Genomic DNA, 24,601 nt, shown 5'->3' with positions numbered 1-24,601 from the left:
TGGCCTTTCCTCAGTCTGTGCACACAGATACAGTGGGCTCTGTTGTTTCTTTTTTCATTAAGATATTAGTGACATATAAAATTCTATTAGCTTTAGGTGTACAAATGATTTCATACATACGTGTGTGTGTGTATATATGTAATGAAATGATCACCACAGTAAGTCTTAATTAATATCCATCACCATAGTTACAACATTTTCTTCGTATAATGAAGATTTTCAAGATCTTCTCTATGAATTTTCAAGTATACAATTTTATTAACTATAGTCACCATACTTTACATTACATCCCCAGGAAGTCTGTGCCTTTTGACCACCTTCACCCATTCCGCCTATCTTATACCCCTCACTTCTGACAACCATCAATGTATTCTCTGTATCTCTTTAGTTTCCTTTTAGACTCTACATCTAAGTGAAATCATACAGTATATGTCTTTATCTGTCTGATTTATTTCACTTAAAAGTCATTCATGACTTACTTCACTTATAAGGTTTATCCATGTTGATGCAAATGGCAAGATTTCTTTATATTCTGTGGCTGAATAATATTCTACTGTGCATATATAACATTTTCTTTTTGTAACTTAATGTTTATTTTGATAGAGAGCATGAACAAGGGAGTGTGCACGAGAGTGTGTGCGTAAGAGTGTGTAAATGGGGTGGGGCAAAGAGAATTCCAAAATCAGTGGGGGACTTGATCTCACAAATGGCAAGATCATGGCCAGAGCTGAAACCAAAAGTCAGATGCTCAACTGACAAACCACCCAGGTGCCCCATAATACATTTTCTTTGTCCATTATGTAAATAATGTTGTGATAAACACAAGGGTGTGGATATCTTTGCAAGTTAGAGTACCACTCTTCTTCAGGTTAATGACCAGAAGTGGGATTGCTATATCACATGGTAGTTTTATTTTCACTTTTTGAGGAACCTCCATACTGTCTTCAATAGTGGCTATGCAACAAGTGTGGAGGTTCCTCAAAAAAATTAACAGTAGAACTCCCCTATGACCCAGCAATAGCACTGCTGGGGATTTACCCAAAGCATACAGAAATGCTGATGCATAGGGGCACATGTACCCCAATGTTCATAGCAGCACTGTCAACAATAGCCAAATCATGGAAAAAGCCTAAATGTCCATCACCTGATGAGTGGATCAAGAAGATGTGGTATATATACACAATGGAGTATTACATAGCAATGAGAAAGAATGAAATATGACCATTTGTAGAAAAGTGGATGGACCTCGAGGGTGTCATGCTAAGTGAAATAAGTCAGGCAGAGAAGGACAGATACCATATGTTTTCACTCATAAGTCTAACAGGAGAAACTTAACAGAGGACCATGGGGAGGAAAAGGAGGGGAAAAGAGGTAAAGGGAAGGAGGCAAATCATGAGAGACTCTTGACTACTGAAAACAAACTGAGGGGTTAAGGGCGGGGGAGGAAGTGATGGGCATGGAGGAGGGCACTTGGGATGAACACTGGGTGTTATATGGAAACCAACTTGTAATAAACTATAAAAAAAATTGTGGCTGTGCCAATTTACATTCCCACCAACAGTTCAGGTTCTCTTTTCTCTACATCCTCACAAACACTTCTGCTCTTTTTGCTAATAGCCATTTGAACAGGTGCAAGGTGATATTTCATTGTGGTTTTGGTTTGCATTCCTCTGAATACTAGTGATGTTGAGCACCTTCTTATGTATATATAGGCCACCTGTACATCATCTTTGAAAAAATACCTATTCAGATCCCCTGCCCATTCTTTAATGTTTTTTAGTTATATAAGTTCTTTACATATATATATGTATATATATATATATATATATAAATGGATATTAATGCCTTCTAAGATATTATGATTTGCAAATATTTTCTCCTATTCCACAGACTGCCTTTTCATTATTTTGATGGCTTCCTTTGCTGCAGAGAAGATTTTTAGACTGATGTAGTACCATCTGTTCATTTTTGCTTTTGGAGTCAAGTCCAAAAAATCATCTCCAAGACTGACATCAAAGGGCTTACCACCTATGTTTTCTCCTAGGAGTTTTATGATTTCAGGTATTTGTTGAAGTCTTTAATCCATTTTGAGTTTTTTTTTGTGTCTCTTTTTTTTAAGTATTTTTTTAGCATTTCATTTTATTATTTATTAGCTATTCCTCATTGTTTTACTTTCTTAGGGGTTGCTGTGGCCTTGTAATATGCATCATTAACCCACCAAAATCTACATTCAAATAAGATTATACCACTTCACATATAACAGCCTTACGATGGGTACATTTCTATTTCATCTCTTCTGTATTTATGACTACTGTTGTCATACATACATACATTTTATTCTACATTACGTATCCCATGATATATTATTTTGCTTTAAATGTCTGTTAAAGAAATTTAAAAATGGGAAACCGTTTTATGCTTATCCACATATTTACCTCTATTTCTGTCACTCTTCATTCTGCTTATATAGATACAAGTTTCCATCTAGTATCACTTTGCTTTTTTCCTGGATAATTTGCCTTAAATCTTCTTTAGGATGCTAGTCTGCTGGCGATGAAATCTCTATTGTTTGGCTAAGAACTTTTGTTATTTTTTAAAATGGGCTCCACGCCTGCCTAGGAGACAACCTAACATGGGGCTTGAATTCACAACCCTGAGATCAAGACCTGAGCAGAGAGTAAGAGTGAGCTGCTTAACCGACTGAGCCACCCAGGAACCCTTGCCTAAAAACGTTTTCATCTTACCTTTATTCTGAAGAGTATTTTCACAAAAATAGAATTGAATTCAAAATTCAATAGAATTCTAGGTTGACCACTTTTCTTCCTTCAATACTTCAAAGATCTCATTCCATTGTCTTCCACCATACTTAGTATCTGATGATTATGTGTGGATTTTTGTCTTTTTTTTAAAGCTTATTTATTTTGAGAGAAAGAGGGAGAAAGGACTTGTGTATGAGAGAGGGAGAGAGAGAATCCCAGGCAGGCTCCATACTGTCAGTCAGCTCAGAACCCAACACAGGGATTGATCTCATGAATCATGAGATCGTGACCTGAGTGGAAATCAAGAGTTGGACGCTCAACCAACTGAGCCACACAGGTGCCCTTCTGTAGATTTTTATCTTCATTCTTCTCAACCTGAAGTGCCTTTTTCCTCTACTTCCTGAAATTTTTCACTTCACTGTTTATTTTCAGCACTTAATTATGATGTGCTCTTACAAGCTCTAAGTGTGTGTGTTTATCCATTCTGAATTTGTGGATTTATAGTTTGCATCAAATTGGACATATTTTAATATTCTTTCTTGAAATATTTTTCCTGACCACCTTCTTTCTCCCTCTTCTTCTGAAACTCTATCTATGTATCTTAGACTTAAAATTATCCCAAGGTTTTTGCAGTCTTTATGCTCTTTTTGCTTCATTCTGAATAAAGTCTATTGCTACATTTTCAAGTTCAATCATTTTTTTCTTCATACTCTACTGGCAAAATTCCACAAGAAGGAATTAATTTCAGACATTGTGTATTTTGTCTCTAGTGGTTATTTCCATTTAGTTCTTTTATTATATCTTTGATTTCCCTCATTATGTTCACACTTTCCATTACATCCTTGAGCATGCTGAGCATCTTTATTATAGTTATTTTAACATCGTTGTTGACAATTTGATCCTCTCTTGTTCACTTTCTATCAATTAATTTTTCCTCCAAATTGTCACATTTTGCTACTTCTTGATACTTAGCTAGTAATTCACTTTATTTAATGTAGGTCAGTGCTAGATCTTGTTCTAATCCTTTAAAAACCAGTGTTTCTCAACCTGGAGTGCTTTTGCTCCCCAAGAGATATGGAGAATTTCTGGAGAAAATTTTAGTTATTATAGCTGAAGAATGCAACTGATATGTAGGGACAGAGAGAGAGAGGGAGACATAGGATCCAAAGCAAGCTGCAGGCTCTGAGCTGTCAGCACAGAGCCCGACATGGGGTTAAAACTCTCAAACCGTGAGATCATGACCTGAGCCAAAGTCAGATGCTTAATCTAATGAGTTACCCAGGTGCTCCATAGAGTCAAATCTTCCAGATTCATATTACCTCCTCTACTATATGTGCCCAGTTTCTTCACTTATAAAACAAGATCCTTCATAAAACAGCTATGAGGATTAAATTAATTCCTATAAAGTGCCCAACAGTGTCTGGCTCAGTGGCTATTATTTTTACTGAGTTTAAAGATGTATTACTGAGCACCATTCAAGTTAAGAGAGAGCATGATAACACAGAACAAAAAATAAAAGGGAAAACATCTCAACCACAAGGGAAGAATGGGAAGAGAAGGGGGAGAGGAGAAAAGAAAGGTATATGGAGAAGGGGTTGGGTGTGAACAGGAGGTTTTATAATCAGAGAAAATAGAAATCTCACCTATCTGGTATTCTAAAAATTTTTATGCCTATATACTTTACCTGTCAGATTGTTCTTGAATTGCTAAGCTTATAGAAAAATTGTATCTAAATTTTATGTGTGCCACTGTCAGAAAACATAATAAGCAAGTCTTCCTATTATGCCTAAAACTCTCTCTTCCTTTTGCACTAAATCTCTATAGCAAAAGCCTCTTAATGGCTTATACTTCCAAATAAAAAGACTAAAAATAACCAAAAGTCCTAAAATATAATTGTTGAAAAAAATAAAAAGAATCTTTATGTAAGCTGTACTGTGTGCTGAAGTACTAAAAAGTAGAAACTTGATGAAAATACAAAGCATTTAATAGAAGCAATCCAAGTTCGCTATTTATTTTTCTATTTTAGAGAGAGAGCATGTCAATGGGGAAAGGAGACAGAGGGAGACTGGGAGAATCTTAAGCAGACACCACACCCAGCCTGGAGCCTGACATGAAGCTCAGTCCCACAACCCTGGGATCATGACCTATTCAGGAATCAAGAATAAGATGCTAAACTGACTGAGTCACCCAGGAGCCCCAACTCAAGTTTACTATTAAACATTAAATGAGAATCGGGGCACCTGGGATGCTCAGTTGGTTGAACATCCAACTTTGGCTCAAGTCATGATCTCACAGTCCGTGGGTTCAAGCCTCACATTGGGCTCTGTGCTGACAGCTCAGAGCCTGGAGCCTGCTTCACATTCTATTGCCCCTCCCGTTCTCTGTCTCTCTCTCTCAAAATAAAATAAAGACATTAAAAAATTAAGCATTAAATGAGAAACTAACATAGAGTATCTTAAAGTAAAACACATAAACCAAGTAGAAAGACTTAGAATCTACAAGTGCTAGCATAAATTCCCCCTTTTTACTACAAAGAATATCTTTCACTATCAAAGATCGTAAAAATAATCCTACATTTCCTAAGAAAATGTCTGTGTTTTAAATAATTAAAATTTATATTTTGTGCCATGTAGGCCTCTAGTAGCCCAGTCAAACCCAGAGGAATGTATGGCTCAAAACACTGAACTGTGGGCACCCTTTTAGTCTCCTCAAAATTCTGACCTCTCTTTTTTGGCATCTCTCCTCTTTTACAGGAAAAAAAAAAGTCAGACATCTCTCTGGGAATTTCTAGGCACTAACTGGTGTCTCTCCAATCAACTGAAACTAATCATGATACCTACAGTGTGAATCTCACTTCCTCTACCTTCCGGGCAAATCCTGTTCAAATCCTGTTCTCGTGATAAATCCCATTCTTCTGAATTTGCATCTTCAACTTCTCCCTCTCTACTTGTTCTTTGCCATTGAATATACGTTGTTTTCAACAGCTACACTGTTTTATACTTCCTCCCTCCCCTGCTTCCCCACCCAGTCATGTCAAGCTCCTGTCCCACTCATCTTTCTTTACTGCCCTTATCCAGGTCATGATCTCTCTGCCCCTAAATCCAAGACTACATTTTATTTATCTTACCTTACTTAACCTCACAAGCAGCATCAGACAGTACTGCCTCTGGCCTCCCTGGAAAACTCTCTTCTCTGATTACCACACATTCATAGGTTTCCTCCTGGCTCTCTCTTTGTGCCTTCTTGGTCTTCTTTTTAGTAATTCTACCTCAGCTCATACCATAAATGTTGCTATATAGGATTCGGTTCAAGGCTCTTATCTTCACTCTAGACAGCCTCTCCAGGTGATCTCATCTAACTCCAAAGCTTCTGCAAAGGCTGGGCAACAGCAATGTTCCTAACATCTTTAAAACTGTAAGGAGACCAACATGCACAAAGAGGAGAGTTAGATAGGAGACAAAGTCAGAGAAGTAGCGGGAGGCATATCCGGATGCCACGTCACAGAGCTTTGTAGCCCATTTAAAAAGACTCTGGCTTTTACTCTAAGCAAAATGCGTACCTACTGGAAGTAAGCACATTAACATTCAGGAGGCAGGTAATTGCAAATGACAGCCGACTGCAATTGTACAGCAAAAGATAACTTACACCAGAGCAGGAGCAGTATTTAGCAGGCGACAAAATCAGCTAATGAATCAAGTGTAGAATGTGAGATTAAAAGAGTTAAAGATGAATCCAACTCTTTGGTTTAAATAAAAAAATGGAGTTGCCATTAATTCTGATGAGGAAAATGGTAGAGATCAAATCTAGGTGCTAGGAAAAGGAGAGAAGATTCGTTTTGACCACCTTAAGTTTGAGATGCCTATTAGACATCTAAAGGGAAATTTTTATAGGCTTAAGGCAGGGAGGAGACTCACACAGAGTAGAAATACGAGAAGCTATAGTCACTGGCTTTACAGAATAAGGGGGGTATATCGAAATCAAGTCCTACTTAGGAAATAAGTAGAATGTAAAAGATTACAAAGGACATCTAACAAAAAAGGTTAAGTGTATTTGACAAAGTGAAAAAGGAGTTTCCATTTCATTATAAAAATGGAAACATAACACTTCCCTAGAGAAGCAAAGCTTTTCCTGAAATTGCTTATCAGAAGACATTTATCTTGAGACGGTATAAAGAAATCACCAAGTAACAAATTTTGAACTTACCACATGCCTATAAAAATGCAATAGTGATCATCTTATAACTTTTATTCTACAGTTCTTCAATGAAAACTGAAGACATAAAAGTAAACTGCCCATTAACTGCCCATATTGTCTTGAGTCAGGATTAAATTCTTAACATGAATAGCTAGAGTTCAACTGGCCAAATCAAGAACATCCTCCCATATATTTTAGTTTATTAAAGAGAACAGCTTTACTAAATGTAAAGGGGTGTGAGGGGAAACTATGTAAACTAATCAAATGTGCTGGATATGGCTTTTCAATACTATAAACAAAAAATAACATTTTATAATGTAGGGTCAACTGTAATTCTTATAACAGCTACTAGAAAGAAACACAACACACTATTTTGCTAAATAAGCAAAATAGAATAAAAAGACTGTAAAAATACCGATTACAGACAGAGTACATTACATTTTGTTAGGACATAGGAATAGTGGATCAGTTCTTGGAATCATAATGCATGAGATGGAACTCTTAAACCAAAACTTAAAAGAACCATATTCTTTTATCACTAGAGGTTTCTAAGGGCCTTATAAAGCACTACCTGGCATTCAAATGAATATGCAGAAACTTTTTGCCTAAAAGTTAGAGTTCTTTAAAAAGGGAATTATAGTGTAACTGCAACCACTGACTTCCCACCCCATAATTACAAAGCTCTACATTTAGAATGTGATGTTATTTTAAAGGGGTTAAACAGGCAAGGAAGTACATTTTTAGCAGATAAAATTCTGCAAAGTTACTAAAATTCAAATAAGGCTGAATAGTGTAAGAAAGTACCCATAGTAGTTACAAAAAATTATAAATATAAAATATAAATGTATAAATATAATAAAATGTAAATTGTACTTCTTTTGCTGGTAGCCCTACATGGACTTAAACTTTTGTACATGTTTTAAGGGCTGAGTTTACAGGGCATCATACACATCACTTCACCATAAGCTTTAATTCATAACAAATTTTAATATTAAAAGTAAATACTAGTAAATCCAGTTATCTGTGAAAAATAAGAAACAATAACACGCATGAGAAGTAATTCAGGGGACAGTCTGCTAAGTAGTAACTGCACCACTAAATTAAGCCAGATGTTTTCAGTACTTGTTAGTTCTCTAATGGTTTTTACACATCCTTAAAACCTAAGTTCTGACCTTAGAATATCAACAATTCTCAAGTAAGTGTAACATAAAATAATTGTCTTTTATGACTCTTCTGTATCTCCCTATCTCATTGATTTCCTATCTTTCAACATAATCAATATCTTCACTGAGATAGATTTCAGCTTCCCAACTCCACCGCACTCCAACTCCTAGAAATAAAAACTGCTCTGCTTAACATGACTTTCTCAGGTCACTATTCAAATACAACTGACTCCACGTTTTTTGAAACAGGCAAACTGAAGGAAAGAATGAGGTAAAGAAGTAAAAATAAAATAGTGTGGTAAGAAAAAAACTAACATCTATTATGCCTCAAAACTTGCCAGCTGCTATGCCAAGTTTTCTCTATAAACATAATCTGAAAAATGAGGGCATGCTTTATAGGAGGTATGGATTAAATAAAGGACATTAGACAGACGCTAACCAAAAGACAAACTTTTAAAAGATTCAATTATTTGTTTCTTTAATTCACATAGTTGAGTTAGAGCCTTAGAGATATTTAAAATCTTAAAAAGTTCACTGCAAAGTTAAAGAGGAAAGAATACATTGGAAGAACACTTAGAAATGGGAGGTAACCTAAAAATGGAAACTTGCACCTTTAACAAGGTTACGGGCCATCACCATTTCATACTAAATACCCATGACGTTAGTGTTGTCATTAATTTTTATTACATACACAGAGCTAAAAAAAAAAAAAAAAAAAAGGACACGTGAGCTCCTTTAAAAGGCTAATGAGCCTTTGTTTTGTTTTACTTTATTTACTTTTTGAGAGAGGGACAGAGAGAAAGAGAGAATCCCAAGCAGGCACTGCCCTGTCAGGGCAGAGCCTAATGCGGGGCTCAAACCCACAAACCAAGTGTACCCACAAAATCATGAGATCATGAGATCATGACCTGAGCTGAAATCAAGAGTCAGACGTGACTGAGCCCATCAGGTACCCTATAAGGCCAATGAGTATTAAATAATGGATTCTCAAAAAATAATCCATGATAGCATATGTGATAGACTGTATTCTTAATCATATTTGGTGTCCCAACTTGTAGGAAAATTATATATCCCTGCTCTATTTGACTTAGGCATGACCATGGCTGTCCTATACAATGGGAGTGGACGCAGTATGTGTAAAACTGGAGCAGAAGCTTTAAAAGCCATGCTCCTTCTCCCCTGCCTTTGCAAGCTTTAAGCCATGAGTCAAAAAGGAGACTCCATGAGTTTAAGTCCCTAAATAATTATGTCTTTGGTGTTTTAAAATTTTTTTAATGTTTATTTATTTTTGAGAGAGAGGGAGAGAGAGAAAGACAGAGTGTGAGCTGGGGTAGAGGTAGAGAGAGGGAGACACACAATCCAAAGCAGGTTCCAGGCTCTGAGCTGACAGCAGGGCCAGACGCAGGGCCCGAACCCACAAGCCGTGAGATCATGACCTGCGCTGAAGTCGGATGCCTAACCGACTGAGCCACCCAGGCGCCCCTGTCTTTCTTTTAAGCCACCATGATTCTTAGGCTGTTTTTACTGCAGCATATTCTGAACAACATTCTATACTATAGTTTAAGAAAGAAGGAAATATACAAATGTATGTTTTCATATGTGCCTGCATAAACACACACTGGGAGGATACCAAGAAAATACAAACGCTTTCTGTACAGAGCAGAAGAGAAAACTGCATGGGCGGAGACAAGTGTTACAATGCACAAGTGTTATGAAGCATCCAACTTCAACTCAGGTCATTATCTCACAGTTCATGGGTCCAAGCCCTGCACTGGGCTCTCTGCTGTCAGTGCGGAGCCTGCTTTGGATTCTCTGTACCCCTGGCTCTCTGCTCCTAACCCACTCTCTCTCAAAAATAAAAAGTTTAAAAAGTTTAAAAGTTTTTCTGTCATAAAAGACAGAAAAAGATGTTTTTCATATTATAATGTACATTTTTATACACTTTTTTAGAGAGAGTAAGAGAGGGACAGAGAGATGGGAGAACAGAGGATCCAAAGCAGGCCCTGCACTGAGAGCAGAAAGCTCAATGTGGGGCTTAAACTAATGAACCATGAGATCATGACCTGAACTGAAGTTGCACACTCAACCGACTGAGCCACCCAGTTGCTCCAAAATAATAATTTTTGAACCAAGAATCTAGTCATATATGTGTATGTGTGCATATGTGAACTATGTACCAAAGGAACCAATATGTAAAATCTTATCCATATGATTATATGTATACTTTTCAGAGAGTGTACAGCTTTCATCTGCATCTCAAGTGAACCAAGAAACATGAAGTAATACTATTGTCCAGAGGTAATAATTACCCTCAAACGCTGACTAATCAATGCCCTGATTTTATTTTTTTTTAATTTATTTTTTAACGTTTTATTTATTTTTGATACAGAGAAAGACAGAGCATGAGAGGAGGAGGGGCAGAGAGAGAAGGAGACACAGAACCGGAAGCAGGCTCCAGGCTCTGAGCTAGCTATTAGCACAGAGCCTGACGCGGGGCTAGAATCCAGGAATGTGAGATCTGACCTGAGCCGAAGTCGGAGGCTTAACCAACTGAGCCACCCAGGCGCCCCTCAATGCCCTGATTTTAAAAGCACACCGCTCTGTGCAAGTAGGCTAACCAAACACAGCAGAGATTCATTCACTTTCCCTAGAAATACCCAGTGGCATTCCTCTGTGCTCCAGAAAATAGATGACATAATCGACTGGAATGAGGGATACCTGTTCCAGATATAAATTGTGAAGTTTTATTTACACTATTCTTCCTCAAAGAGCTGGCACTATAAAAAGGCATATAAGAGACGATGAAATGTAATACTCTAGAATAAAAATTAAACAGACCATAAGCTATTCATTTTTTGGACCCCTACAGTATGCAGTGAGCAAAGAAAAAGAACAGTTTCTGCCTATAAACAGCTGATAGCCCGCTGAAGAGGAAAGTCATACACATGCACAACAGCTGTGGGTGCCATGATAACAGTGTGCACAAACTGGTCAACTACACTTCAACAACGATGTTATGGCCACTCAATGGGATAAGAACTCTCTCTCTGTAACAGTATTCCTGTGTTAAGGTGTTAGGGTTAACTTATTTACTTCAAGTTTATGCACTCCTTGCTGGCTGACCTAAGTCAGAACTAACTTGACCTGCAGCAGAACTAACTTACTTTGACATTTGCAGACCACTGGCCTTGAGGAATGAAGGGACCAGAATATAAGACCTAATTACATTTGAAAATAGTTGCTGTTGATGCCAGCAAGTCTGTTAGGGTCATGTCCACATATGACTACACAGCCTGGACACTGCTTCTCCTGCAGGTTGCCTCCCCCCTCACTTTTTCCCATGCCTTCCCTTCAAAATTGTCCAGCTTTGCCTGGACAGGGAAGACAGTCTTTGAGACATTGATCCACCATCTTCTGAAGTTGCCAGCTTCCTGAATAAAGCAGCCTTTTCTTTCCCACTGTCACTTGTCTCTTGATTAATTTTCGAGCAGTGATCAACCAAACCAAAATTTGAAAAGATCCTCTGTCCAGTAACACCTTTAACAAATACTGCTAGGAAAACTAGATATCCACATGCAAAAGAATGAAGTTGGACCCTTGTCTTAAAATCATATACAAAAATTTACTCAAAATGAATTAATGACCTAAACATAAAACCAACACCTATAAAAATCTGTAGAAGAAAATATAGTGGGAAAGTTTCATAACACTGGATTTGGCAATGATTTCTTAAATATGATACCAAAAGCACAAGCAACAAAAGAAAAAGACTATACCTATAGTAAACATAAAAACTTTTCTACAAAAAACAACAGAATGGGAGAAAATACCTGCACATCATATATCTGATAAAGAATTAATGTTCACTGCATATAAAAAATTCCTACAACTATAAAAAAAAATAATAATAATAACCTGATTAAAAAACAGGCAAGGGACTTGAACAGATACTTTCTCCAAAAATGATACACAACGGTCGATAACCACATGAAAAGATGCTCAATATCACTAATCATCAGAGAAATGCAAATCAAACTCACAATGACATAGCATCTCATACCCATTAGGATAGCTAATATCAAAAAACAGAAAATAAATGTTGCTGAAGATATGGAGAAATTAGAACCCTGGTACACTGCTGGTGGAAGTGTAAAATGGTCAAACACTATGGAAAATTATATGGCACTTCCTTAAGAAATTAAAAATGGAATTATATAAAATCCAGTAACTCACTTCTGGATATATACCTGAATTAAAAATAGGTCTCAAATATCTGCATGCTCATGTTTTAGCAGCATTATTCACAACTGCCAAGAGATGAAAACAATTCAAACACCCAAGAGTGGATGAATGACTACACAAAATGCAGTTCACACATACAACAGAATATTATTCAATCTGAAAGAAAGGATTCTGCCACACGCTATAACATGGACAAACTTTGAAAACATGATGCTAAGTGAAATACACCAGCCACAAAAAGACAAATATTGTATGGTTTTATTTATATGAGGTATCTAAAGCAGTCAAACTCATAGAAACAGAAAGTGGAATGGTGGTTCCAGGGTCAAGGAAAGGGGAATTTTTTAATGGGTACCTAGAGTTTTGATTTTGCAAAATGAAAAAGTTCTGGAGATCATCTGCACAACATACACATAAGTAACAGTACTGAACATTATGCTAAAAAATGGTCAAAATGATAAGTTATATATAATATTTTTATAATGACAATTTTAAAAAAGTGTATAGAGGAAAACAAAGGAAAGGATGATTAGAAGGAAAAACAGAATTTTAGAAGATAACATTCTAAAAAAGTTGCAGTCAGAGCTGTGTATTATATTTTTGGGATTTTTTTGTTTTTGTTTTTTTGAGGGGGGGGATGCACATGCAAGCAGGAGAGAGGCAAAGAGAGAGGAAGAAAATTTTAAGCAGGCTCCACCCCCACAGCCAAGGCTGGCTCGGCGCCCAATGCCAGGCTTGATGTTATGACCTGAGCAGAAATCAAGAGTCAAATCTTTAATCGGTGAGCAACCCAGGTGCCCTGGGCTGCAAATTATATTTCTAATCTTTCCTGGAACATCTGGGAAGATGAAAATGCACAAAGTAAGTTTTTCTTTTTAAGTGACAAACAATATATTCCATTTAGAACTATCTTTTTCACTAGCACCTCTTATGCTCAGATCATTTTACTCCAGACTGAAACATACTAAAATTTGAATTCCTACTTTGTCTTGTCGCCCAGAGGCCTGGACCTTAAGCTCCTAAACTGCAGAGGGGATCCTGTCCCCTCACAAAACCATACTAACACTTAGCATAGAAGAAGCTTAAGAAATACTCACTGATTAAACTGGCCTCTATTGCTTCTTAGGGGCATATATTTTATTCTAGAAATAAGATTAGAGTTAAAAATACCACCAGACTGATTTATACCTTCACTCTATTACCTATTATTATTAAAGTTGATTTTTAAATTTTTTAAATATTTATTTTTGAGAGAGAGAGCCTAAATGGAGGAGGTGCAGAGAGAGAAGGAGACATAGAATCAGAAGCAAGCTCTAAGCTCTGAGCTGTCAGCACAGTGCCTGACACAGGGCTCAAACTCACGGACCATGAGATCATGACCTGAGCCAAAGTCAGACATCTAACCAACTGAACCATCCAAGGAGCCCTTAATAAAAATGATTTCTAAAACCCTTTCCTGAAAATTTAGTATAATTTATAGTTACCTGGCAATTTTCCCTTAATATCTCATTCATCATTACTAGCTCTCATTACTAGAACTGTCATATACGGTTTAGTTCACTGAACAATTAGCAGTATTTTATGACTATGTAAAGTAATACGTTTCTCCCTGACACTTTCTAAAATCTAAGGTCTTCTGTATGTATAATTTCAGAAATTGATTTCATGCCATTTTTCCATATTCATCACAATAATCTACTGATAACACCAGAGATTATAATACTGCTTTTTAAGCATTAGTCCTTTCATGAATAAATATAAAAGCAAACATATACAAGCAATATAATTGTGACTTGTAAAATATAACCAAAGCCTATAAGAAAAATTAAATTCCCTTAAAAGTAAAGCAATCTCAAATACTCATTTCATTCATCTTTGTGGCTGAGGAGCTTAAAGATGAAATCATTGCAGACTAGAATGTACCCTGTGGTATTAAACTAGAATGAGAGGTACCAGTAGGAATAGGGAGGTAGGTGAGTATATGGGTAGGTAAGAAGATAGACAGATGACAGGTAGAGATCTAGGAGTGAGTGAGTGAGCGTGTGAGTGTGTGTGTGTGTGTGTGTGTGTGTGTGTGTGTGTGCGCGCGCGCACATGTGTAAGCAGTCCTCAATTTTACCCACTACGAGGGTCTAGAAGCAATATCACCCCAGGATCAATGAGCACAACTGCATTCAGATCTCCATGTTAAACTACTAAACCTCTCTAAAAGAAACCAAGGTTACCTAGATAAGCACCTGATTTCAGGACTAAAGTAAGGAAAAGTTCAAGATAAGCTTGGAACATCTTGTATCACAAAGTAACAAAGTGCTCTAAAAATGATGAACGCCTGTCAAGTGGACACAGCAATGCAAACTGATTCATAATGATAAAAAAGCAGATGTATGATCACCTGAGAACAGAGGTGGAAAAAGAGATGGACTGCATCAGGGCATGAATAATATCTTGGGGGTGATGCAGATGTTTTGTACATTTATTGTGGCAGTGGGTTTCATGGACATATACATCTGTCAAACCCATCAAACTGTATATTTTAAATAGGCACAGTTTACTGTGTATAAAGTATAATTCCAATAAAGTTGATTTACAAAAAACACAGAAACTAATTTGGTGGAGCTCTCATGGGCCAAATCTGATGGTATCAAAATAAGTAATAGTAATAGATTAATATCTAGTGAATAAAACAGAACCCACTGATGAGTCCACACTGATAAATAAACAAACTGAGCAGAAATAAAAGTTCTTTACAGAAGAATGTCAAGTAATAAACAAAGATGGGATAGTGGAGTTAGAAAATCATCCTTTTGCAACTATCACAGCAATAACTGATTCAGGCAAAATTTATCCATGGATGCTTAAACTGTTGGGTGAAGTTTGTGAGGAGACAGGATATTTACAAAGTCTCAAAGTATCTCCCTGCAAGGCACTTAACAATTATAAAGAAAAAAACAGTACATTTACTGGCAACACAATTTGAACCAAGTAATCAAATTTAACATCGCCAAAAATAAAGCACACAGACATCATGTGCCTCCTGATACAATGCAATGACATAGCATCATTTTCTAATTCTGTCAATAAAATACAACCTGAAACTAATGATGAGGAATCAGGAGGAAAGCCCAAACTGGGATCCATTATACAAAATATCCAGCTTAAACTCTTTAAAATTGTCAAGAAAAACAGAAGAGCTGGAAAACTGTCCTAAAGAAACTTGAGAAATAAATTCCCTGCATGCTTTTCCATAAATGGGAGGGGGGGAAAAGCTATATAAAGCATTACTAGACAATTAATCTGTATATGACATATCGATTAAACAATATTGTCAAATTAAATACTGTCAATATTTAGTGTCTTGATTTTGATAAGCATATTAAATATCACAACACATACTTTTCTATACAGAAAAAGATCTACTTATCCCTGCATCACCACTTATGAATTTAATTTTTCTTAAAAAACTAATTCCACAGCAATTCTTAAAAATAAAAATAATTTAAATTTAGACCTGCTCTTAATCATAGTTTTACATGGTGAACAAATTTAAGATAAAATTTCAGGTGAGTCTATAAATGATGGCCATCATAAAATAATTAAATGACATTCTGTCTGCACAAAATATATAATTATTTGAATATGGAAAAAACAAAAGCAAGTTTTTTTTAATTCCTAAAATCTCAGAAGTAGATATGCCATTTGCAAATTCAAATCAAAACAGTGTATTAGTACATCGTATGTGGTAAGAAATAAGAAAACCAAGTAGTAACAATTCATAGGGTACTAAACATTTACTTCAGGTTGAAACAAACATCAGAAAAGGAAAAATATTAAATTATTTGCCTAGATATTTACTTCATCTTAAGTCCCTATCATAAGCTTGCTTTTTATTATGAAAGTAGAAAAATTTAAGCTCATAGTTCAACACAAAAACAAAGTTTCAAAAAATACAAAATAAACACTAGACCATATATAACTTTACTTAAATCTACTCAAAATTTTTAAATAATCTACCTGAATCCTCCTGGGCTTCATGAGTTTCACCATCATCTGTTACCTCTAATTCTTTCACAAAATTTGAGGGAAACAGTCCCAACTTGTTGTTCAGGGTTCCACTCCACCATCCTTCTTCTACCTGAAAGAGTTCACAACTCAAAAGTAATAAAAATTTCTGTTAAGTGACAATGTCCCACTGTGGGAAAATTAAGCTACATAAGTGAGTACAAAGTTAATGAAGCAAAACAATCCTTATAAATCTGTTAAGAAAGTACAACAGGGAAAAATATATTTTAAGTAAATTAAATGGATTAGACTGATCATATATAGGATTAGTCCTATCAGTAGTATTTTACAACATTTACAATAAGAATTTGTAATCAGGTGCAATGTATGACATAAATAGTTGTTATAAAAATATCAGATAACCCAAAATGAGGTATTAGTAGCAGGAATTAGATAGCTCTCTTCTGGAATGCCATGCTTTTGAACAATGCTAAGTCTTAATTTGTGACCATTTCAATATTTGTAATATATTTCATAGATTATTTAAGTATATGAAGATTTTTTATTTGGAAAAAGCTTGATGAATATAAATTCCCAAAAGGGAAATTACTAAGCCTTTTAAGCGACTCTTAACACAAGTAAGCCAAAGAATCCCTTACTTCTAAAATCCAGATACTAGACCTACAAAACACTCCCCCAGTTATTTAACAACATTTAATAACTGGTTTAAAATGTATAATTTCTGCTAGTATGCTGAAAGGTCTAAATAGGTCAAAAAAACAATTTTTAAGAGTAAACTTTCACTGTTAAAATTCACTTGACAGCAGTACATGAAATATCATAGCTAGTAAAGGCTCTTTATTGTTAAAAACATTTTAAGTGTTTTTCACCTCAGAATTACAAAGTAAACTTTAATAAGGTATTCATCCAGCAGACACTATGTATAAACCATGGTGTTAACTGCTAGGGAAAGACTGATGAGAAAACATTGTCCTTGAGTGAAATAATCTAAAGAAAACAAACACTAAGCAGATAGTTACAATACAATGTGTGCTACAACAAAAGTTATGAACAAAATGCCGAAAAGGCACAAAAGAAAGGCTTAAAAGATTAAAAAAAAAAGCTCCCCTAAATGAAATGACAAAAGAGCTAGATATTAAAGGCTGAGTACGTTTTCTAGGCACAAAGTAAATGATGATATAAAAATAAAGGACTTATTTCTAGAGTACATACAGCTGAAATACAAGACGGCTAGAAGACAAGCCATTTGAGGGAGAAATGGGGGGCGGTAAGAGTGAGGAGTTCAGAATTTTTTTTAGCAGACTTAAAGAGCACCAAAGTATTGGAAGTTCTTTAAACCATGGTGATGGAGATATGCAGACCAAATTACAACTAAGAGACAAACATCAGGAAACTTATATCTACACGTGCAATCCCAAATTGGCAGCAACTAAGTAGTCAGGGTAAATAACCTCATAATTCCTATAAATTTAGGAATTCTCAAAAGGCAGGATAGTATAACAATAAAGAATAATGACTCAAACTATGTGGATTCAGATTCTGGCTCCTCTGCACCCCATGCACATGGCTTTGGCAAAAATAGCGGAAATAAGATCTCTCCCACATGCTTATTGTTGACACTTCTCCACTTCTTGGTGGTCTTTGTCCCCACCATCTTCAATCTTGCTTACTTTTGATATGTTTGTCGCCAACAGAATATGGTGAAAATGACACCAGCACTTCCAAGGTCTGATTATAAAAGGCGATTGCCATGTTCGCGAAAATGTTTACACTCAGAGCCCTGAAATGCCATGCAATAAGTCCAACTATCTTGAGGTCCCAATACAGTGAGAAAGCCAAGCCAAATGGAGAAGTTACATAATACATAATGGCTCTCTAAAGGCAGTCTTCACGCCTTCTAGATACCAATCACATCAGTAAAGGAGTCTTCCTAAGATTCTACCAGAACTTAAACTTTGGAGTCTTTCAGGTTGAGGCCCCACAACATCATGGAACACAGCCAAGCCATCACAGCTGTGCCCTATCTGAATTCTTCACTCACACAATATCCATGACCTAATAAAACAGTTGTTCTTTGCTACAAAGTTTGGGATAGCATGATATGCATCAACAGGAACAAGAACAGTTAATCACTTATCTTCTATGACTCAATCTCTTCATATATAAAGTAGAAATAAAAATTCCAGTCTCCTCCGGTTGTTTAGAAATTTAAAGAAAATAATAAATGTGAAACAATTAGCATAATGCTTCAGACACACAGGTTCAATAAACTATTATTATTAGAAACAATAGAGAATTGTATTATTAATACCATTATAAAATAAAATTAGTAATTTTATTATGTAGAAATAAAACAGAATTTTCTTTTGTTATAAATATATTGAAATTGGATATAAACATTAAGTATTAAATTACATAATGTTATGACACACAATCAATCCCTATGACTATGCATGATATCAAAAGAAAAACTTTTGAAAATGGGATCTTCAACAAAAATAAAAGAAAGAAAATGGGATCTTCAGCTGCCAAATAAAACTTTTAATATTTCTTTAATGATAAAAGCAGAGGTATGAAAAGTTATGCCTGCCGTATCTTTAAATCTCATTCAAAGATACTGAAATGTAGGACATGTGGTTCGGGTTAACATTTGAATGTGATAATTCAAACAAGGCAAACCCTTTAAGCAGATTCTACTTTCATACCCTCTGCTGTGCAGAAGGTAAAACTGATTCTATTTTATTGCTTTGTTACTAAAGCGAATTCAGAATCAAAGAAAATGTTTATATTTATTCATAGCTACTTAGATTACATTAATCTAAAAAATTTTTTATTCCTGAAGTCAATATATACAAATACAAATACAATACACAAAACCAGCATAGTAAGAATAAGTAAAGCTTTATTCCAAAATATAAGACAACCTTACATTAAGTCATTAAAGAACCATTTAAAACCTGTATTTTTATATAAAAAGCAATGAAACTGGCAAAAAAAAAAAGTTCTAATGAAAAATTAAATATTCTTACAAATCAGTTTTCTAATACCCAGAGCATCAATTCCAATTGCTGCTTCATCTCTAACATAAGTTCTTACCTCTTCAGTAATATCAATAATATCTCCCACTTTCAGCTCCAGTTCATCTTCGTTTTGTGGAAGGTACTCAAAGAGAACTTTACACTGACGCTTCTTGGTCTCTAAAGGAAGTAACATAGTAACAAAATTAATTACACACTGTATTTACTGCCATAGAATTTGTATGTATGAATAAAAATCAAAACATGTAAGCATTCTAAGCAGTTAACCACAATCTTCTGGCTGGCTTTTCACCTTGCCTCCACACTATAATCTATTCATGCCAAAATAAATTCAAACCAACTACAAATAAGGTACAAGGCTCCTAGCCATGAAATCTATTTATGCATATGATCCCACCAATTAGACAAAAGTAAAACACCCAATGCCAATTTTGAGACTAAAAACACATATAATGAAAGACACCATTGGCAAAACAAATTTTATCACAGATACGCTGTCCTCCAAGACAGTAATTTTCAGACTACTTCCTGATCAAAGTCTAGTAATACTCAAAATGCACTGAAAGTATGTATTAAAAAAACACAAAACGAATAAATCCAAAATAGATCTTATCTTCTTTAACAACACTACTTTCTGACAGATAAAAATCAAACTCACATAGGTAAAGATAACAATAATTTAACTTTTCAAACAAGCTTCATTTATTCAGGCAAGTAACTATAATTTATAACCATGCAGCTTGAGGTTCTCAACTTGTTTCAAACTCTAAGAATTGAGAACTCAGACTCACTCCCACCTTTAAAACTTAATCATTAAAGTACCTATGGGTAGATGACCAGGTACAACTGATTAAAGGCTTACTTCTTGCTAGTCAAAGTATGCTATGTTCCTCAGACCAGCAGCAAAAGTATCACCTCAAACATCCTTAGAATGCAGGCTCCACCTCAGACCTACCTGTTTTGGACTGAACTGTGTCCTTGACTATATTGGGAGGTACTTACAGTCAAATAACATAAAAGCAGAGCCCTAAACCACACACACACTTAACTGCGCATGTGTGCCTGTGTGCACACATATACAGGAGGCCATGTGAGGATCTGGGGTTGGGGAGAATGGCATGACCTGCAAGTCTGGAAAAGAGACCTCACCAGAACCCAATTCTGGCAGCACCCTGATTTTAGATTTCTAGCCTCTGGAACTATAAGAGAATACTATTGCTTCTGTTGTTCAAGCCACCTCATCTGGGATATTTTGCTGTGGTAGCCCTAGCACTCTGAATCAGAATTTGAACTTTAGTATCTCCTAGGTGATTCTCCATCTTGCACTCAATTATCTAATTATACTGCTTTCTAATTGCTTGAAAATGATAAGCCCTACTGCCTCTGAGACTTAAATATACTGCTTCTTTTAAAAAAATGTTTTTAACTTTTTTTTTCCTAACATTTGTTTTTTTGAGAGAGAGAAAGAGTGCACAGGTGAATGGGCATGCAAGTAAGGGGAGGGGCAGAGAGAGAGAGAGGGAGACACAGAATCCAAAGACAGGCTCCTGGCTCTGAGCTGTCAGCACAGAGCCCAGTGTGGGGCTGGAACCCATGAACCGTGAGATCATGACCTGAGCCGAATTTAGACGCTTACCCGACTGAGTCACCCAGGCGGCCCCTACATATACTGTTTCTTTTGCCAAAAGCACTTTACCTTCACCCACAAAGTCCACCTTTCTCTGTCTTCAACTCATCTTGAGGTCTCAACTTAGAAAAAACTTCTTCGAAAACAGCTTTCTGGACGAGGGATTCTTCCTTTGTGCTTATATACTTACACTGTTTACTTCTACTACCTACCGGTTACTGACAACTGTTTCCTTTTTAATCTATCATAAGGATTGATTTTCTTGCATGTACTCCCTGTAGTCTGGAGGCTAAAGATAAATGGGCACTGAGTTTGTTAAATGCTCTCTCCCCAGGGAAAGAGGGGGGGGGCGGGGCGGGGGAGAGAGGGAGAGAGAGAGAGAGAGAGAGAGAGAGAGAGAGAGAGAGAGAGAGGGGGAGAGAATCTTAACCAGGTTCCACGTTCAGTGCAGAGCCAATGCAGGGCTTGATCTCACAACCCTGGAATCATGACCTGAGCCAATATCAAAAGTCAGACCCTCAACTGACTAAGACACCCAGACACCTCCATTAAATATTTTTGAATGATTTAATGAACCATTATCTAAGCTTAACCATACAGCATCAGTGCCAAGAAATATCATGCCAAAAGTATCAACATTCCATCATCCCTTTACCACCAAGAATCCTAAGATCTTTCTTAATAATTTAAATGTACACTTAAACTAACAGATTTTAGGAAACAGGAAACAATTAGTAATAAAATACAAATACATAATAAGAGTAAATATTTTGTGCAAACTACAAATACCCTAAAATTAACAGAAAGGATAGGTTTGATCCCAATAAGTTGATAATAGAAGGAATACAAAGATTCCAAGGAGGTAGTTGTTGCTTAACAAAAGAGACTCCTAAAGAGTGGCCTAGACAGATACAACTTAACTACATCAAAACAACTCCAAATAAACTTTTTTATATAGTAAAAAACGATGCCACGCTATGAAAGAAATAATACTAGTTTAGACGTCAGAGACTTGGGTTCTAGTACAGCTGTCATTACCTGGTTGTTTGACCTAAGTTCTCTGGGAATCAATGTCCTGAACTACAAAATAAAAGAGCTGGACTAGATCAACTATGACAGTTACTTGAGTTCTGACATTTTTATGGATCTATAAAATTGTTCATCAAGACAAAAAATAAATCCAGCTGAACCTCCAAAACAACAGAAGAAGCATATTGCATGCAATCAACACCATGAAAGAGCTGTAAAAAAAAAGACATGACAATCAGGCAGAAGGATCTAGAGTCTCCAAATAAGAAACAGTTATACCTCAGTAATTATTTACCCCACTTCAGAAAGAAATTAATAATTACATCTGATTTTAAAAATGTTTTACAATAGAAGGAACCAAAGAAAATAAACACTGACCATACTTTAATAACTAAGAGTTTACAGTAAAATTTTTCAAATATCACTTTTCATCACATCTCAGAGTTAATTTATTTTAAGTAATAATTTAAAATGCTTCTGGAAGTTAAAGTGAGCTTGCGAAAATGAGTCCATAAATGTGTTCTCTGTCATTAGCACTCCATAGATGAAGGGGAAATCATCTGCATTACTGAAAAGAAATTCTCTTCTGCTCAGGGTGCACTTCAAAGTAAATCCTTTCTATCATTTTGATAATCTTAGTCCTTTAAAAAAAAATGTAGCTTGCTTCTTTTTAATGAGTATTAACATCTTTTAAGTTATTTAAAGTGGACAGAGTATTAATTAAACACCCCCCTGCTCCCAAGCAGATCAATTAACTTTGAGAGACTAGTTATATCTTAACCAGAAACTCTTGAGTTTCTGAGGCACCTGGGAGGCTCAGTCAGTTGACCAACTTCAAACTTCAGCTCAGGTCATTATCTCATAGTTTGTGAGTTCAAGCCCTGAATCGGGTTCTGCACTGCTATCTCAGAGCCTGGAGCCTGCTTCATATTCTGTCTCCCTTTCTCTCTGCCCCTCCCTCTCTCTCTTTCAAAAATAAACATTAAAAATTTAAAAAAAAGAAAAGAAACTGAGTTTTGTTTCTTCTCCCTGCTCACACTAAGCATAATTCACCAGACTGTTCTCCAAAGCAGTTTGCAAAATTATTCGCAATTCTTTTTTATTTTTCAAAGAGCCACATTAGATAAAAACATCTGGAAAGCCCCTATTATTGCTACAAAAATATGAGCCATTTAAAAAAGAAAAAATTTTCATGATTTCATATTTAAATATGGTTTACTCATAAATTGAAGTGACTGCCTATGTTAAGTTCATCTATTAATTGCCAGCATAATGAAAGGAATTTTGAGGTTTTTTTATACTTCAACAGGCATATACAGTATCTATTCATAAGTATTTACTGAATTCCTACAATGTATCAGAACCTCTGCTAAGCACATAAGAAAATAAAATAGTATGTACAAGACTAGTTAATAAAAGGATGCCTGAATATAAGTCCATTCTTAATATAACTATAAACAGTATTTTATCACAAACAACCTCTATACAGCTTTTCAGATCCACAAAGAAATAAAATTTGTCAAATCAATGTTTTATAATAAGTAAAGCTATTGACAAGGAAGAAGATAAAGGAGGTACAGGAAAAAAAGCAGGAATATACTTTCATGCTCTAAATCCTTCACAAACATCTCCCCCACAACAGATAATACAGTGTTGCTATCTTTTTCCAGTGAGAAACAAGAACTCGGGAGTTAAATAATTTGTCCAAGACCAAAGAGCTCTAAAGAGGCAAAACTAGAATCATACTCACGTATGACTCTTAAGGCTTTTACCTTTCCAGTGTATCAATGCTGCTTCCTTTACAGATTACAAAGTGCTTTAACATGGTTCATACAATCTAGTCATGCCAGATCCTTACTACCTGTAGTAAATGCCAGGTCGTTGCCTATCTCCATGGATCTTCTTTCTAAGGTAGCAATTCTACCTGAAATGTCATAATCCCCAGTCCTTATGTGAATGACAACTTTTACCTAAAAAAGGCTTAAATATACCTTGCTTGACAACCCAGTACAGAACTGCCCCTTTACTTGAATCATAGCTGCAGACTTTAAACACTGTAAAAATAATTACAAACATTTACTGAGCACTTATAATACTTACCTGACATGTTAATATCCCTAAAACCTATGAGGTAATTATTACTATCATTTCTGTTTTACAGTAATTTGATATTTTCCCACTAGACCTCAAGTATTGAATCAACATCCATACACAGTTTTACTTGGCAGATTTGATTGCCCACATTAACACTGTTCTCATAGTCTTCAGATTCACAGGTTTTAAAGCATTCAACACATCAAAGTTGAAAATTTCTCAAAATATCTTTTTAAAAATATTTTGCATTTTGAGGCAACTGAGTGGCTTAGTTCAAGCATCTGAGTTTGGCACGGGTCATGATCTCATGATTCTTGAGTTTGAGCCCCTCATCAGGCTCTATACAGACAGCTCAGAGCCTGCTTCAGATTCTGGGTCTCCCTCCCTCTGCCCCTCCCCCATTCATTCTCTCTCTCTCTCTCTCTCTCTCTCTCC

General features: G+C 35.8%; 1 protein-coding gene across 1 annotated transcript in view; it reads right to left on the bottom strand.

Moving 5' to 3' along the window:
- The window catches only part of CD2AP (CD2 associated protein), a 140,456-nt gene that overhangs the window by 54,560 nt on the left and 61,295 nt on the right, over window positions 1-24,601 (bottom strand). Inside the window, exons 4-5 of the mRNA XM_029944200.1 lie at window positions 19,475-19,575; window positions 16,370-16,490 (exon numbers count right to left, since the gene is read on the bottom strand). Coding sequence (XP_029800060.1) covers window positions 16,370-16,490; window positions 19,475-19,575 — 222 coding nt within the window. The remainder of the gene's footprint in view (window positions 1-16,369; window positions 16,491-19,474; window positions 19,576-24,601) is intronic.

Source organism: Suricata suricatta, chromosome 7 (genome assembly GCF_006229205.1).
Source record: "Suricata suricatta isolate VVHF042 chromosome 7, meerkat_22Aug2017_6uvM2_HiC, whole genome shotgun sequence".
Classification (NCBI taxonomy): Eukaryota; Metazoa; Chordata; class Mammalia; order Carnivora; family Herpestidae; genus Suricata; species Suricata suricatta.
This window is presented reverse-complemented; position numbering and strand designations above follow the sequence as displayed.